We start from the raw sequence: 18,610 nt of genomic DNA on the forward strand, positions 1-18,610 counted from the left end.
GTGCATGAAATCCAAAATCAAAGCAGAGTCACTTGATAAAATAAAATGCAGCAGACAACTATAGAATACCTCTATTAGTGATATCTTCTCCAATATCTTCCACTCATGTGGCCCCAGGTAACCATATCTTTTCACTTCTTGTGCAACTTGAATCCGAATGGATCTCCTTACTGTGCCAAATAATAACTGCTTGAGGCAGGTTTCAATGTCCTCCCCAAGCCTTTGTAATGTTGCAATTGCATGCACAGTTTCACCCTGTCAAACCAAACATGATTAATGCAGAAACATATATTACCTTAGAACAATGCTAGGTATTTCATAACATTCATTCACTTTCTGTATTTGGTTTATTCAAGTTCTGTAATTTACACTTTTTATATTTTATTCATCCACTTTTTGTAATCATATTCTCATTCATGCTTTCATTTTCTGGAATCATTACATGTAGTGAGTATGGTCCAGTGTTTTTGTTTACCCATATCCCATATGCAAGTAAACAATAATATGTTACCTTTAGAAATAGGCCATAAGCAATGGCTCTTCCAATGTCACGAACTTCATTAAAAGTATCAGAAGGCACTTCATCAGCGTCTAAATCTCTTGAACGATGAAGATGTAATTGAAGAACAGCAGAAGGAAGCCGGCCAGAGACGAGAGCATCTTTAACTACAGTTTTAAGATCAAAATTGTCTACTTTCCATCGTGCAATCATCTCCTTGGGATTTTCCATTGGATAATTTTTCCTCCCCAAATTTCCAGCCCGAGGCACAAATATGGATACTGCAGTTGAATCATCCTGATCCAAATAGGCACTGGAAACTAAGGCATCCTTGGACATCAAAGCAAGTTTCTCGCCCTTAGAACCCACAGAAGATACAGAAATTGAAAGTTCTTGTTGGTTTAGTGTCTCCAACGAATCAGCATTATCTTGAAGAATTGAAAGCTGAGATTCATCCTCTGACAAATCTGTGTCCATCAAATTTAATGCCTCACCACCATCCACCTATGACATCGAGAAAAGGTTATCTGTTAAGCAACAGATAAGATGCAAAGATTTTTCGCAATATGTTTTTAGCATACACAATAGCATACCAATCCCTGGCCAGGCTTTTTGAATTTTGCTCCAAGTCGATATTGCAGATTCCTAATGATCTCCAAAAAATGAGCCATGTCACGAAGCCTTTTTGAGTCCACCATTTCATTTTGTACTTCATCTGAAATAAATGAAGGAAGAGAGAGCAATCGAGTCTTCCTAAAACCATGTAACAAGCCATTCTTATGCTGCAGTAACCCAAATTTTTGAATCATTTTGGTTGTGAAGCAAGTGGCCAATGCAAGAACCCTGTAATATAGATTTCACAAAGAAAAAAAATGAAAAACAAACAAGTAACCAGTTGTTAAAGCAGCAGCCAACAATGAAAAAAACACCCACCCCCCCCCCCCCCCCCCCAAATCTTGAGACTTGAATTAAGAGCGAAAATAATGTTATTGTGGAATTCACAGAAAAAAAAAAAAAAAAAGAATGGGAGAAAGTGAAATACATAAACCAACTACTACATGTAAAGGCTTATGAAAGATTAACACTGTTTGGCTTGACCTCTTCCTTAGCCCCAAGAGTTTTTGAAATGTTCCTTCAGCAAATGTGCTGAATGACATGGGTACCCAATGATAGGGGTGTGTATTATTCGGTTATAACCAAATAACCGAACCGAACCGATGAAATTCGGTTATTTCGGTAAGAGTAAATTCGGTTCGGTTCAGTTCGGTTTTCGGTTAGTAATAATAAAAATTTTTTGTCTTCGGTTATCGGTTCGGTTACCTTTGATTTGATAACCGAAATAACCGAATTTCAATTAATTAATATATTAATTATAATTTTATTAATATTATATTATTCATAATTATTATTTTTATGATTTTATATAATATTTAACTTATAATTATTATCTTATTAATATTAAATTATATTTATCATTTTTTATAAATAAAAAAGAATTTAAATATAACTCTGCCTAAGTAGTTTGCGCTTAGCCGGTCCCAAACCCGGATAAAGGAAGAGGGTTGCGGTAGATGACAACCAGCGTAAAAATTTCGTCACATCCTATGATATGGATTCAAATGATATAAACGTTGGAGCATCCTCTAATTACGACGCGCTACATCAGAGCCTGGATATGCAAGGGTGTAGGGCGTTCACCGAAAGCGACGCGTCATGCCGGCGCCCGGTTGTGGTATTAAATGAGCAAGGGTTCCCACATCATGGACGAGTATGGGTAAAGAAGTTAGTCCATAAGACAGATAGTAGAACACATAGTGGAATAGAACACCAGATAGGCATAGAGAACAATAGAAGATATCATAGAAGGTGATCAATTAGGAAGGAACATGATAGGAAGAGAATCAGGGTTAGTACTTGGAATATTGGATCACTTACAGGAAAATTAATGAAACTTGTGGATACCTTGAAAAGGAGAAGGGTGAATATTGCTTGCATTTAGAAGACTAAATGGGTAGGAGAGAAAAGTAAGGAAATGGATAATTCAGGGTACAAAATGTGGTTTACCGAAAAGGAAAGAAATAAGAACGATGTAAGCATAATTATAAACAGAACATTGAAAATGCTGTGATAGCTGTGAAAAGAATAGGAGATAGAATTATACTAGTAAAGCTAATACTAGAAGGAGAAACAATAAATGTACTTAGTGCTTATGCCTCACAAACAGAACTAGATAGTGAGAGTAAACAAAAGTTTTGAGAATATATGAATGATCTACTGAAAAGCATACTGAATGAAGAGAATGTTTTCATCGGTGGAGATTTAAATGGACATGTAGGAAGTAATAGGCAAGGCTATGAGAATGTTCACGAAGGTTTTGAATTTGGCAACCGAAATGAGGAGGGAAAAAGCATTCTGGATTTTGCTATGGCGTACAACCTAATACTAGCAAATACCTACTTTATAAAAAGAAAGTCACATTTAGTGACTTTCAAAAGTGAGCAACATAGAAGCCAAATTGACTTCCTCTTAACCAGGAAGACAAATAAAGCTCAATGCAAGGATTGTAAGGTCATTCCGGGAGAAACTTTAAAAAGTCAACATTGGTTAGTGGTCTTGGATGTCAAGTTTAGGAACAATTCAAGTAAGGCAAGAAAAAATAGTATAACTCAAATAAAGTGGTGCGAGTTCAAAGGAATAAAGCAAATGAAGTTCAAAAATAAGCTTCTCGAGTTCGAAACATGGAAGCTGGATATAAAGGCCAATGGTATGTGGATACAAATGACATCAAAGATTAGAGAAGTAACTAGAAAAGTACTTTGAGAGTCTAGAGGACATGGACCACCCTCAAAAGAGAGATGGTAGTGGAATGAGGAAGTACAAAAGGCAGTGAACCGAAAGAGAGAATGGTATAAAAAATTACCTAAGTGTGATAATAATGAGGCATATGAACAGTACAAGATAGCAAAGAAAGAAACAAAAAAGGCAGTCAGTCAAGCAAGACCGCAGGCCTTTGAAAAGTTATATGAGAAACTTGAAACTAAAAAAGGAAAGAAAGATATTTATAGATTAGCAAGGATGAGAGAAAAGAAATGTCAAAATCTCAATCAAGTTAGGTGCATTAAGGATAAAGAAGGAAAAGTGTTGGTGAAAGATGAGGACATTAAAGAAAAATGGAGAAATTATTTTGATGATCTCCTTAATAATAGTCAAAATGGTAATAGTGTGAATATAGACTACAGAGCAATAGAAAAGAATGTGAATTATACTAGAAGGATTAGATCTTTAGAAGTAAATGAAGCACTTAAGAGAATGAAAGTGGGTAAAGCCTGTGAACCCGATGGAATACCAATTGAAGTGTATAAGTGTTTGGGAGATGTGGGAGTGGTATGGTTAACTAAATTGTTTAATAAGATTCTAAATTCAAAGAAAATGCCTGATAAATAGAGGAGGAGTATTTTAGTACCTACTTTTAAAAATAAGGGAGACATACAGAGTTGCTCAAACTATAGAGGAATTAAACTCATGAGCTATACTATGAAGTTGTGGGAGAGAGTTATAGAACATCGACTACGTCATGATACTTCTATCTCTCCCAATCAATTTGGCTTCATACCTAGTCGTTCAAATATGAAAGCGATCTTTCTCATTAGAAGCTTGATGAAAAAATATAGATATATGAGGAAATATTTACACATGATTTTTATCGATTTGGAGAAGACTTATGATAGTGTTCCAATAGATGTCTTATGGAAAGTGTTAGAACAAAAGGACATATTTATTAAGTACATACAAGTGTTAAAAGACATGTATGAAGGAGCAACTACTATTGTGCGCACCGTGGGAGGGGACACTAGAGATTTTCCTATCTCACTTGGATTACACCAAGATTCAACTGTAAGCCCTTACCTTTTTACATTAGTTTTAAATGAATTAACGAAACATATATAAGAGAGTATCACTTAGTGCATGATGTTTGCGGATGATATAGTTCTGATAGATGAGACGTAAAAAAAAGTTAATAGAAAGCTAGAGCTTTGGAGAAGTACTCTAGAGTCAAAGGGCTTTAAGTTAAGTAGAACGAAGACAGAATACATGCATTGCAAGTTTAGTGAAGGCCGAACTAATGATAAGGAAGAAGTTAGTTTGGATGGAGTGATACTGTCTCAAAGTAATCACTTTAAATATCTCGACTCAGTCCTTCAAGTAGATAAGGGATGTGAGGAGGATGTTAGTCATAGGATTAAAGCCGGATGGTTGAAGTGGAGACGTGCCACGAAAGTTTTATGTGATCGCAAGATTCCCAATAAGTTGAAAGAAAAATTTGCCATACAGTCATACGACCGGCCATGTTATATGGTAGTGAGTGTTAGACACTGAAGGAGTCGTATGTTTATAAGATAAGAGTTGCGGAGATGAGAATGTTAAGGTGGAAAAGTAGCCATACTAGACTAGATAAAGTCCATAATGAGAGTATTAGAAAAAAGGTGGGAGTGGTACTAATTGAGGATAATTTGAGAGAAGTGAGATTGAGGTGGTTTGATCATGTGAAGCGTAGATATATGGAGACTCCGGTTAGACAAGTAGAGCACATTAGGGTAGAGGATAGAAATAAAAGAAGGGGTAGACCTAAACTGACTTGGAGAAGAGTAGTACAACATGACCTAGAAGCATTACACATTTCAAAGAATTTAACCCAAAATCGTTTAAAGTGGAGAAAGAGAATCCATATAGCCGATCCCAAATTTTTGGGATAAAGGCTTAGTTGAGTTGAATTGAAAAAAGAATTTAAATATATTTTTATTAATATTTTATTAAATAATTAATAATATAAAATATATATTTTATTTTTTTTATTAGTTCGGTTATAACAAATAACCAACTAAATATTTTCGATTTCAGTTAATTTCGATTTTCTCTCAATTTTGGTTCAATTCGGTTAATATTTTTAGAGTCAGTTAATAATTCAATTAGTTGAAAATTCGGTTCGGTTCGGTTAACCGAATGCTCACACCCAAATTGGAAACAGTTTTATTCAACTAAACAGATGCAAATTCAACCCCAGACCTTTCAAATTCAAGTTAACCAGCCAATTTAAGAATGGACTAAAATGCACAGAAAATTGAATGTAAAACATACAAGAACATAATGATGTACTATATTACGTGAAAACTGAAAAGTTTCACCATGTAACCATCAATCCTAAACAAGAAGCAAAACCAATAATCAGAAAAAATGTAACAGAAATAAGTAAGCATTTTATATTATAAAACAAATTCACATGCATCAAGATCAAGAAATGTAGACAGATTATAAAAAAATAAAAAAAAATAAAGTACAAAATTTGCAGATCAAACTTCAGAACCCTAAGAAAGATCATCTTAACCAAGGCCATGTTGCATAGCTTCCTAGTAATCCACTTTATAACTGACCAAAAATTCCACAGCATAATTATGAAAATCGAATAAATATGATGAAAATGTTTACCTCGACGCAGCAGAAACATCACTGTCACTACCATTTCTGTTACGCATCAGATAAACCGCAGCAAAAAGCAATCTCAAAATGCCTTCTTCTGCCAGATTGACACCCACAAGCATTTCTAGAGATCTGTTAAACCATCCAAAAAGTAAAAGAACCCATTATATTACAAAAAGATCCATAACCAAGAGGGCCTCATCAAAAGAACAAAATTTATTTGTTTCAGTTACTTGTATTTACACCCTGTTATAAATCTCATATAGAGAAAATGTTTAGTTGAATTTATTATGCCAACCTTTAAGACTAAGCAGTTAAAAAAGGGAAAGAGGCAGCTTGTTACCATTTAAGTGGAAAATTTTCAAAAACTAAATCTCCCCTTTGTATTACAATCAAAGATATGGAGAACACACTAACAAGGATACGGCATCCTCTTCAACATAGGAACAAAACATGTTTTTTCTTAGAGAGAGAGAGAGAGAGAGACCCTTTTGAATGACCAAAAGCTGAAGAACCATGGTCAATAGAGAACTCAGTTAAAAATTTTTGACTCAAGGATAAGGATAAAACTTTTGAATGGACATAAAAGGACTAAAATTAACGTCTAATATTCAATGTGGATTCCTATGTGATAGAAGATTCCAAATTTAATAACACAAAACACAATTTATTAAAAAAAATTAAGAAAAAAAGAAGAATAAGAAAGGCAGAAGAGGAGGACAAGCCATCGCTTACACTATATTCCTCTTAAAAAGTGAAGCTAAGATTTGTATGTATCCAACTCTAGACCCAAATAAAGGTAAAATGTTGAATTCCTAAAATCATTAAAAGATCTATTTTCGAAATTTTTCCTCATACGAATTTATTATTATTATTATTATTATTATTAAAAGGGATAAATTATAAAACCTCTTTGAGTTTGTACAAAACATACAATTATTCACTTTTTTAATTACATTATATTATCCCTTTCAAATATCCTTACAGTTTACTGCTTTGACTTGAATAAATTATAATTGTTTATTTTATTCATATATCAATTGCTATTATTAATATAAATTTTACAAAAATTTATTATACTCAACAAGAGCTTCTTTGAGAACATCATTAGAAGATCTTATGAAAAAATTAGTGTGAATTATGGAAGGAAAAATCCTTGTGGCATTTGCATTATTCTTAAAAAGTTAAGTGTTCAAATTCTAATATTTTAAATGATATCTCATGCTTTAAGGCTTTAGTCATCAAAGAAAATTACCTTAATATAAGCATTTAATAAGATATTCACATATTATATCATTTTCAATCACATGCGATGCCTCCAGAATACTGGGTCCCTCATACAGAATATTTCAAGACAGCAGATGGAAATGTTTTCAAAACCAATCTCATAACCAAACAACCCATTGGGATTCAGTTCTTTCCCACCTGTATTCTTTGGATCAAAGTCATTGGGTCAAACCTTCCTGATAAAGACTTGCTGATTGGTTTCGACTTATACCGGCAAGGGAAGCATCTAAAGATCCTTCCAACGGGATTGAAATACAAAAGGAGTTTTCAGCCAATATACCACTTAATGAAAGAAGATGGCAGAAAACAGAGTAGTAGAAAACTTGATGGGATACCAAAGGTTGAAAATTTATCCTTACTCACCGTTGAAGTATGTATAAGACAATCATAACCAAGCTCTGATACCAAGATAAGCCAGGAGCCCTTACCATATACACAATGTACTCATGCTATGCCGCTACCCTCTCCATAGGTACTCTCTGGCTATACCCTTTTGTACATTATGCATATGATAACGGGACCGTCGCACCTAATATCATAACAAAAATATTTCTGATACACAGGATCCTCTGTTGAGGCAAGTGTGGAGTATACGTATCTCTGATTATAAAGGTATGATACACATTCTAAGGTTTTCAGGAGAAAGAGAGAGAGTTTAGAAAGCCATGAAAGAAAAACTCACAATATTATTTAAGAGAAAACTTAAGTCTGATTACAACTGGATAGAATGTCTCCTTATATAGGCATGAAGAGTCTGGCTTTTACAAGCAACCGGCAAGTGACTGGCTACCGACACTCTAAAGTAAAAGAAATAAAGCACACTTAATTATTACATAATTTGACCGACAGACTTTAACTTTAATCATGGGGTTGTTGACAAGTTAAATGTGTGATAATCAGAATTGTCTGAGTCATCCACTCCAAAGAAGTCCTTTGGCCACTGTCGATGCTCAACAGGTGATGGTGGGCCAGCATTCTCAATGGTCTCTTGTATTTCACTATCCATTGGGTATTGAGAATCTTGCCAGATTGGATGGGACCAATCTATGGGTTCATCAATGAGGGACCGGATGAGCCCGAGAGATGTACAATTCACGTGAGGAAGGGTTAGAGGCTGGTAGCCATTGATTTCACAGAGATGCCCTGCCAGTTGTCTCCTCAGTGGTCCTATAGTGTCATTTTCGGTGATAGATCCTTCGTAGGTCCTCCATTCATACTCAGCATTTTGGGTCCAGAGAAGTCCATCAGACCTCTTGAAGAAAGGCCTATGCATGATAAACATGATTCTGATGTTGGGCTAAGTTCTGATGGGCCTATCTTCGATCCCATGGGTATCTATAAGACACTTCAAGCTGTATTGCCATGCTGAAATGGGCTTGAACCATTCTAAGAATCTAAACAGGAGAGTCCTATTTGTTCTGTCTAGAGTGTGCTAGTACAAACTTGTGAGTGGGAACTCTATCCCTGTAGAATAGAGACAGCAACCATGCACCATAGGAGCCATAACTCTTCAAGGATGAGGTCTCTGTCAGGATGGATACTAAAACATGTGAGGAAGGGGTTGTTAGGAATAAAGATGGATGAAGAGGGGAGCAATCCTCTCAAAGTATTCCTGCCGCTTAGGTAATGAAACAGGTGGTCTTTTGTGAACTGGGCTATTTTAGGAATAGGCCAGTTAAGAGAACAGCATGGTGGAAAAATGTCTGGTGGGGGAGTAAGGAAGTTATGAGTGTGTGGAGAATATGAGGATGCCCTGAAGATCAAAGGGAATGTGAAATGGGTTTTTATGAGGTGAAGTTCCTTAGGTCTAGACAGAAGATCTGGAACTAAGTTATGCTTTCCCTTCATGTGTTGGACCGTAAATTTATATTTGGTGAACCAGTCCTTTAACCTCAGAAGCTGTGGTTCTGGTAGAGTCTTGTTCTTGAAGTCTAAGATCTTCGAGAATGATGAGTTATCCATGACTACAGTAAAGTGATGGCCAATGAGATGGAACTCAAATCTTTTTATTCTGTTTTTGACAGCCAATATCTCTTTGTATACTGAGTGGTAGTGTTTTTGTAGCTCATGAAAACTCTCCACTATTTCTCCTTGGATTTCTTCAATAAGGACAGCACCCCAGTGGGTGTCACTAACATCAGTCTAAAGGATTCGATGTCCCATGCTAGGAATCTTTAGAGGTGACGGATTTGAAGCCACTTCTTTTAATGCCTTGACTGCTTCTGTTTGTTCCTCCTTCCAAGGTGGTGCAGTCTTCTTAAGCATCTTTGACAGCTGACTGGTATGAGTGGCGACATGAGGAATGAATTTCCTAATGTAATTGATAATACCAAGGAACTGTTGTATCTGTTTTACTGATAAGTCTTTGTTAGGAAACTTTAACAGTTCTTCTGCGATGTGAGGACCTGGTTGGTATTTTTCGTCTTTAAACTTCATTCCAAGGAAGTCAATGTCGGTCTGGGCCAAAGAGCTTTTCTTTTCAGATAACATAATCCCATGGGAATCCACTAAGGTCTGGAAAGTGGATAAGAGTTCCTTGTGGGCTGTGACATCTTTAGAGAATAGGAGGATGTCATCTATATAGATGAGAGTACTGTGGAGCATGGGCTCGAATATCCTTGTCATGGCTTTTTGGAAGACAGATGGGACTGTCATAAGACCAAATGGGAGAACAGTCCACTGGTATTGGGCTGTAGGGATACAGAAAGCAGTTTTGGGTCGGTCAGAAGGGTTGATACCCAATTGCTAAAATCCTGCCTTGAGATCGAACTTTGAGAAGACATGGTCTTCATAGAGTTGGGTGAACAAGGTTTCAGGTTTTGGTAAAGGGAATTTATCATCCTGAAGAAAATGGTTAAGGGGTTAAAAGTCAATAACAAGTCTCTTTTTTCCCCTTAATCTTTCAGACCTTTTTTTTTCAAATAAAAAGCCTGGCAAGCCCATTGAGAAGATGTGGGTTCTATGAGACCCTGTTGGAGCAATTGCTTGCACTCTTCTTGGGCTAAGGCTAGGTCCGTTGGGTTCATTCCTGGGTGTGATGCTTTGGTTGGATTTATATCCTCATTAAGCTTGAATGGGAGATTGATAAAGAACTCTGGATTTTTCCACAAGGGGTGGTGATGATGAAACTATGCATGAGAGTCGGCATAACATCTCAAAAGAAATTCTTTGTGTTCTTGGAATTCAGCTGAGGCATCAGTCAGAGAGTATAGCCTTGGGACGGCGGTGAATGGCTGAAAACTCCTTTTGTATTTCAATCCCGTTGGAAGGATCCTTAGATGCTTCGCTTGCTGGTATAAGTCGAAACCAATCAGCAAGTATTTATCAGGAAGGTCTGATCTAATAACTTTGGTCCAAAGAATACAAGTGGTAAAGAACTGAATCCCAATGGGTTATTTGGTTATGAAACTGGTTTTGAAAACATTCCCATCTTCACTTTGGAGCCGTAAGACTTATCCTCAGTCTACATGGAAGGCGAGGGCTTCCAGTTACAGCTAGGGTGTCACTTCTTGACACTAGGCTCTTACAATATGAGCATGCTGTAATTGAGACGTGTCTCACCACCTTACATGCTGTAAGTATAGTATTGACATTCTTCCCAAACTACAATCTCTCATTGAGAGATCCTCATCTTAGCACTGCTTTAAAGGTCCAAGTCCAACTCACAGGCGCAGCACAAGTAACATCATCTATGATGGCTACTTTACACCATCAGATCATTTATAGACTGCAAGATTATGCAGTAGATCTATCTCAACCATCCGTCTCTAATGATGCTTTGCTCGTCCTGACTAATTCTGAGACTTCCCCAACTATAGACCAAATACCTAGGCAACTGCCTAGAAGTGAGCTTGAGCAGCTCATCCCGAAGGAATGGCTAACTAATTATGAGAGGCTTCATTCGACTTCTCAGCCAATCCAAATCACAGAGTCTTCCTTCAGAAGAAATGTTGATGGTACGGTGCAGACTACCTTCCAACCACCTCGGCATTCCACAGGATCCTTACCTGTGTTCCAGACCATAATGGTCCAGCCATTAGAAAAGGAACAAGAAGAGGACAGGCACGAAGAAGTCTGGTCAATACTACATTTGCGGAAACCGAGGCCACTATGCAAAAAACTGCCCCAAGAACCCCAACAAGGCTGTCAAGTTGCTGCAGCATAATCAATAGGCCTCTCACTTTTCGCTAGAACAGGATGACATTGAATCCTTGTTCTCTGAACAAGATGACATTGAATCCTTGTTCTCTGAACAAGATGGCCCTTCATTGAATCCTTGTTCTCTGAACAAGATGGCCCTTGGTTCATCTTGTTCAGAGAACAAGGATTCAATGTCATCCTATTCTAGCGAAAAGTGAGAGGCCTGTTGAATATGCTGTAGCAGCTTGACAGCCTTGTTGGAGTTCTTGGAGCATTTTTTTGCATAGTGGCCTCGGTTTCCGCAAATGTAGCATCGATCAGACTTCTTCGTGCCCATCCTCTTCTTTCGAAAGTATATAACTGGTTTCTTTCCTCTTCCTTGTTTAAAGGGAGGTTTAGATCCTGAGGAACCAGAATACTTCTTGTAGTGTCCCTTTTTCTTAGATCTACACTCACAATTCTTTTCCTTGCATTTGATAGCAAGGTGAGATTTTTGACAAACGTTCTTCAAGGCTTTGCTGTTATCAATGATATCCTTAAATAACTTCTGCTGCTCACACATCTTGTCCAGATAAGCCAAAGTCATCTGGTGTAGTTCTCCGAAGGTGATGGCATTCATTGCTCTGCCGGTAGCAGCAATGCTTCTGTGGAGCTCTGGTTACAATGCTTCTAGGAGAGAGGCAATGAATGTATATCTGAGATTGACATCATTGTAATCATTCAGCAGATGATAGCGCTGAGCCATGCGTTGATAATGTTTTTCAATATCTGTCCTTTTCAAAGAACAGCAACGCATGTCAAAATATTCCTAACGCAGCTGCTTGCTATACAGTGAGGCGTCTCCAAGAAATTCAGCAAAGATAGCATTAACAGCTTGTATGACATTTAGATGACAAAACTGGGTTTGTGATATTCTCCAATGGAAGCAAACCAGTCTTGGAGTGTTCCAACAGTTCGAGACATAAACTCCCTAAGGATAACATGTTAGTCAGCACCATCTCAAAGCATTTGAACATCAAACCAAGCTTTAAACTCTGCAAGGCGATCCCTCCATTTTGATGGGGGAATATCATCTAATGTGAACTATGGGCCTGAGCTAGGCCTGGATTGTTGATGTTGGGCTCCTTGAAAATTGAAGTTCAGGATTGGATCATCCTCAGGCGTTGGTATCAACCTCATCACAAACTGGCCCTTCGCCAACTACAGATTCTACTAGCAACACTACAGGTCCGACTGGGCCTCCTCAAGCCCAAGACCCGCGTGTAGAAATGCCTGAGGATGATCCAATCCTAGACTTCAATTTTCAAGGAGCCCAACATCAACAATCCAGGCCTAACTCAGGCCCATGGTTCACATTAGATGATATTTCCCCACCAAAATGGAGGGATCGCCTTGCAGAGTTCAAAGCTTGGCTTGATATCCAAATGCTTCGAGATGGTGCTGACTCACATTTTGTCCTTAGGGAGTTTATATCTTGAACTGTTGGAACACTCCAAGACTAGTTTGCTTCCATTAGAGAATATCACAAAGCCCAGTTTTGTCATCTAAATGTCATACAAGCCGTTAATGCTATCTTTGCTGAATTCCTTTGAGACGCCTCACTGTATAGCAAGCAGCTGCGTCAGGAATATTTTGACATGCGTTGATGTTCTTTGAAAAGGACAGATATTGAAAAACATTATCAACCCATGGCTTAGTGCTACTATCTGCTGAATGGTTACAATAATGTCAATCTCAGACATACATACATTGCCTCTCTCCCGGAAGCATTGCAACCAGAGCTCCACAGAAGCATTGCTGCTACCCGCAGAGCAATGAATGCCATCACCATCGGAGAACTACACCAGATGACTTTGCCTTGTCTGGACAAGATGTGTAAGCAGCAAAAGCTATTTAAGGATATCATTGATAACAACAAAGCCTTGAAGAACGTTTGTCAAAAATCTCACCTTGCTATCAAATGCAAGGAAAAGAATTGTGAGTGCAGACCTAAGAAAAAAGGACACTCAAGAAGTATTCTGGTTCTTCAGGATCTAAACCTCCCTTTAAACAAGGAAGAGGAAAGAAATCAGTTAGATACTTCCGAAAAAAGAGGACGGGCACGAAGAAGTCTGATCAATGCTACATTTGCGGAAACCGATGCCGCTATGCAAAAAACTACCCCAAGAACCCCAACAAGGCTGTCAAGCTGCTACAGCATATTCAACAGGTCTCTCACTTTTCGCTAGAACAGGATGACATTGAATCCTTGTTCTCTGAACAAGATTAACCAAACGAAGAGACTGTTTTTGCCCTTGGAACGGATACTGATTTCAACCGGGATCATTCTCTGTCCTCAGAAGAATCAGAATCTCACACTGAGGCCCATTATCCTTCTTACCTAGCCCAACATATCCAATCCTCTCATCCGACCCATAACCCAGACACTATTCCAATCCCTCTTGTACCACTTCACATCCTTCCCACTAAGTATGATCGGCCATTAGTGTTATTAGTTTTCTTGATACTAGAGCCCATAAAAGCATGATGAACCCAGCCATTTTGCCTCCAGAATATTGGGTCCCTCATACAGAATATTTCAAGGCAGCAGATGAAAATGTTTTCAAAACCAGTCTCATAACCAAACAACCCTTGGGATTCAGTTCATTCCCACCTATATTCTTTGGACCAAAGTCATTGGGTCAGACCTTCCTGATAAAGACTTGCTGATTGGTTTCGACTTATACCAGCAAGCGAGGCACCTAAAGATCCTTCCAACGGGATTGAAATACAAAAGGACTTTTCAGCCATTCACCTCTGTCCCAAGGCTATACACTCTGACTGATGCCATAGCTGAATTCCAAGAACACAAAGAACTTCTTTTGAGATGCTGTGCCGACTCTCATGCACAGTTCCATCATCACTACCCCTTGTGAAAAAATTCAGAATTCTTTGTCAATCTCCCATTCAAGCTTAATGAGGATATAAATCCAACCAAAGCATCACACCCAGGAATGAACCCAACGGACCTAGCCTTAGCCCAAGAAGAGTGCAAGCTATTGCTCCAACAGGGTCTCATAAAACCCACATCTTCTCAATGGGCTTGCTAGGCTTTTTATGTGGAAAAAAGGTCTGAAAGATTAAGGGAAAAAAAGAGACTTGTTATTGACTACAAACCCCTTAACCATTTCCTTCAAGATGATAAATTCCCTTTACCAAAACCTGAAGCCTTGTTCACCCAACTCCATGAAGCCCATGTCTTCTCAAAGTTCGATCTTAAGGCAGGATTTTAGCAATTGGGTATCAACCCTTCTGACCGACCCAAAACCGCTTTCTGGATCCCTACAGCCCAATACCAGTCGACTGTTCTCCCATTTGGTCTTAAGACAGCCCCATCTGTCTTCCAAAAAGCCATGAAAAGGTTATTCGAGCCCATATTCCACAGTGCTCTCATCTATAGAGATGACATCCTCCTATTCTCTAAAGATATCACAGCCCACAAGAGACTCTTATCCACTTTCCAGACCTTAGTGGATTCCCATGGGATTATGCTATCTGAAAAGAAAAGCTATTTGGCCCAGCCGACATTGACTTCCTTGGAATGAAGTTCAAAGACGGAAAATACCAACCAGATCCTCACATCGCAGAAGAACTGTTAAAGTTTCCTGACAAGGACTTATCAGTAAAACAGATACAATAGTTCCTTGATATTGTCAATTACATCAGGAAATTCATTCCTCATGTCGCCACTCATACCAGCCAGCTGTCAAAGATGCTTAAGAAGACTGCACCACCTTGGAAGAAGGAACAAACAGAAGCAGTCAAGGCATTAAAAGAAATGGCTTCAAATCCGCCACCTCTAAAGATTCCTAGCATGGGACACCGAATCCTTCAGACTGATGCTAGTAACACCCACTAGGGTGCTGTCCTTATTGAAGAAATCCAAGGAGAAAAGCATATCTGTGGATATGCTAGTGGAGAGTTTCCAGAGCCACAAAAACACTACCACTCAGTATACAAAGAGATATTGGCTGTTAAAAACGGAATAAAAAGATTTAAGTTCCACCTCATTGGCCATTACTTTACTATGATCATAAACAGCTCATCCTTCCCCAAGATCTTAGACTTCAAGAATAAGACTCTCCCAGAACCACAGCTTCTAAGGTTAAAGGACTGGTTCGCCAAGTATAAATTCACGATCCAACACATAAAAGGAAAGCATAACTTAGTTCCAGATCTTCTATCCAAACCTAAGGAACTTCATCTCATAAAAACCCATTTCACATTCCCTTTGATCTTCAAGACATCCTCATCTTCTCCACACACTTATAACTTCCTTCCTCTCCCACCAGACAATTTTCCACCAGGTTGTTCTCCTAACCAGCCTATTCCTAAAATAGCCCAGTTCGCAAAGGACCGCCTGTATCATTACCTAAGCGCCAGGAATACTCTGAGGGGACTGCTCCCCTCCTCATCCATCTTTATTCCTGACAACCCCTTCCTCACATGTTTTAGTATCCACCCTGACAGAGACCTCATCCTTGAAGAGTTATGGCTCTTATGGTGCATGGTTACTCTCTATTCTACAGGGATAGAGTTCCCACTCACAAGTTTGTACCAGCACACTCTAGACAGAACAAACAGGACTCTCCTGTTTAGATTCTTAGAATGGTTCAAGCCCATTTCAGCATGACAATACAGCCTTAAGCGTCTCATAGATACCCATGAGATCGAAGAAAAACCCATCAGGAACTTAGCCCAACATTAGAACCATAATTATCATGCATAGGCCTTTCTTCAAGAGACCTGATGGACTTCTCTGGACCCAAAATGCTAAGTATGAATAGAGAACCTACGAAGGATTTATCACCGAAAAGGACACTATGGGACCACTGAGCAGACAACTGGCAGAGCATCTCTGTGAAATCAATGGTTACCAGCCTCTAACCCTTCCTCACGTGAATTGTACATCTCTCGGGCCCATCCGGTCCCTCATTGATGAACCCATAGATTGGTCTCATCCAATCTGGCAAGATTCCCAAGACCCAATGGATAGTGAAATACAAGAGACCATTGAGAATGCTGACCCACCATCGCCTGTTGAGCACCGACAGTGGCCAAAGGACTTCTTTTGAGTGGATGACTCAGACGATTTTAATTATGACACATTTAACCTGTCAACAATGCCATGATTAAAGTTAAAGTCTGTCGGTCAAATTATGTAATAATTAAGTGTGTTTTATTTCTTTTACTTTAGAGTGTCGGTAACCAGTTACTTGCCGATTGCCTGTAAAAGCCAGACTCTCCATGCCTATATAAGGAGACGTTCTATCCAGTTGTAATCAGACTTAAGTTTTCTCTGAAATAATATTGTGAGTTTTTCTTCCATGGCTTTCTAAACTCTCTCTCTATCAACTGAAAACCTTAGAATGTGCATCATACATTTATAATCAGAGATACGTATGCTCTACACTTGCCTCGACAGAGGATCCTGTGCATCAGAAATATCTTTGTTATGATATTAGGTACGACGGTCCGTTATCATATGCATAATGTACAAAAGGGCACAACCAGAGAGTACTCATGGGCACATACACCACATAACCAAAGAGCCAATCCAAGTATAACTGTTGATAAAATGGACCAGACCCAAGTCAACTCTGAAAAACACGTTATAGGTGGAGGATTACCCAAGTCATATGAAAAGCACTTTGCCCACTTACCCAGCCGATGTGAGATCTTAAAACAACCCCTCACTCTCAGGACTGGAGTCTAGAGCATGAACTTTGCAAGACTGGACACCAGCGGGTGGCCCAACATCAAAACTAGAGTTGGCTCTTATACCATGTAAAATAAGAAGAAAGAGAAGAAATTGGGAGAAAAAAGCTGGATATTTGCTCAAGTCTTAGGGTATATTTATTATATATATACTGTTACACATAAACTAAGAATGGTATGTTGCACACTTACAGCACACGGGCACATTTATAGGAATAAACATAGCATACAATCACAACTAGCATTTCAATAGTAACCACTCGGTGTAAAAAGAGATATTAAAAGACTTGCTACTTCAATAACAGAATCTGTATGAAATGCATAACTTGGCCTGCTCAACTGCAATAAATTATTAGTACCAATCTCAATGATAACCGCTAACCTAAGTGTCTTAATTTCGGAAGGATCTTTAGATTTCCAAATGAAGGATGAAACATTAAGAAAATTGAGTTAGCTACACAGAAAAAGATTTGCAAGAGGATATCCCCAAAACTTTCCAAAAACCGAATGCTGTTACAGCCCCAACCAGAAGGTAGACAAAGGGATTCAAGGATATAAGATAACAAAGCAAGACCTAACGACCATCATTTAGATTTTTGTAATAATCTCTAAGAAATTGAATTCCCATCTAAAATGAGAAAATTAGATACAGAAGCCTAAAGGGTTCATGTGAAAATGATTTAGAGAACAAAAGCCATAGTTATTCCAAAACAAATATAATATATCAAACCAAATTCTTTGTCATTCATAAAATAGCCATGCATATTTTTTATTTGGGATCACATTAGCATTTCCAATTAGATAACAATATTCTATTTGTTTGCATGTCTTCACCCGCAGCCCTTCACTCAAAATTACAAGCATAAGTAATAGAAAAATCTTGTTAATCATTTGCTTTAGGTATGTCCATGTACATGTGCATAGTAACTATGATGTTGCACATGCATGCAAGCACGCACTGAATTTTTGTATGAAGCTCAAATATACTAACTTGAAGACATAAAAATTAAACAGAAAACTATAATGGGTGTCATAAAAACCTGCCACATAATAAGACAATGGAATAATATCTTACTGCTCTATTTCATCAAATTTCAGGTAGTCCAATGCCATCTGTAGCCGACGCATCCTAGATATTTTTAAATCCCATCCTGACATAGGAGGAATTATAATTTAGTAAGTACATTAAAACATAGAAAATACAGTAAATGTATGGCAATGGTAAAACTTAGAAAATAAAGCAAATCTACGGCAAAGGCCAAGCACCTATCTGATACAAAAAATAAATAAATTAAATAAAAAAGTCAAATATAAAATTGATGGATGCTATCAAAATCAATATAATCTAACCAAATTACAAAATCTAAAAAGTCAATAGCAGACATGGTCCCCATAACAAATTTTGATATTTTAAAAAAAATGATAATCACATATGAAATAAACTTGCAGACG

At 38.0% G+C, this 18,610-nt stretch overlaps 1 protein-coding gene across 1 annotated transcript in view; it reads right to left on the reverse strand.

Annotated features, from left to right (window-relative positions):
• Positions 1-18,610, reverse strand: part of LOC110647581 (uncharacterized) — a 39,883-nt gene that overhangs the window by 16,359 nt on the left and 4,914 nt on the right. The window contains exons 4-8 of the mRNA XM_058150378.1: positions 18,234-18,309; positions 5,984-6,106; positions 1,093-1,342; positions 512-1,003; positions 70-255 (exon numbers count right to left, since the gene is read on the reverse strand). Of these exons, the coding sequence (XP_058006361.1) occupies positions 70-255; positions 512-1,003; positions 1,093-1,342; positions 5,984-6,106; positions 18,234-18,309 (1,127 nt within the window). The remainder of the gene's footprint in view (positions 1-69; positions 256-511; positions 1,004-1,092; positions 1,343-5,983; positions 6,107-18,233; positions 18,310-18,610) is intronic.

This window comes from Hevea brasiliensis, chromosome 7 (assembly GCF_030052815.1).
Source record: "Hevea brasiliensis isolate MT/VB/25A 57/8 chromosome 7, ASM3005281v1, whole genome shotgun sequence".
NCBI lineage: Eukaryota > Viridiplantae > Streptophyta > Magnoliopsida > Malpighiales > Euphorbiaceae > Hevea > Hevea brasiliensis.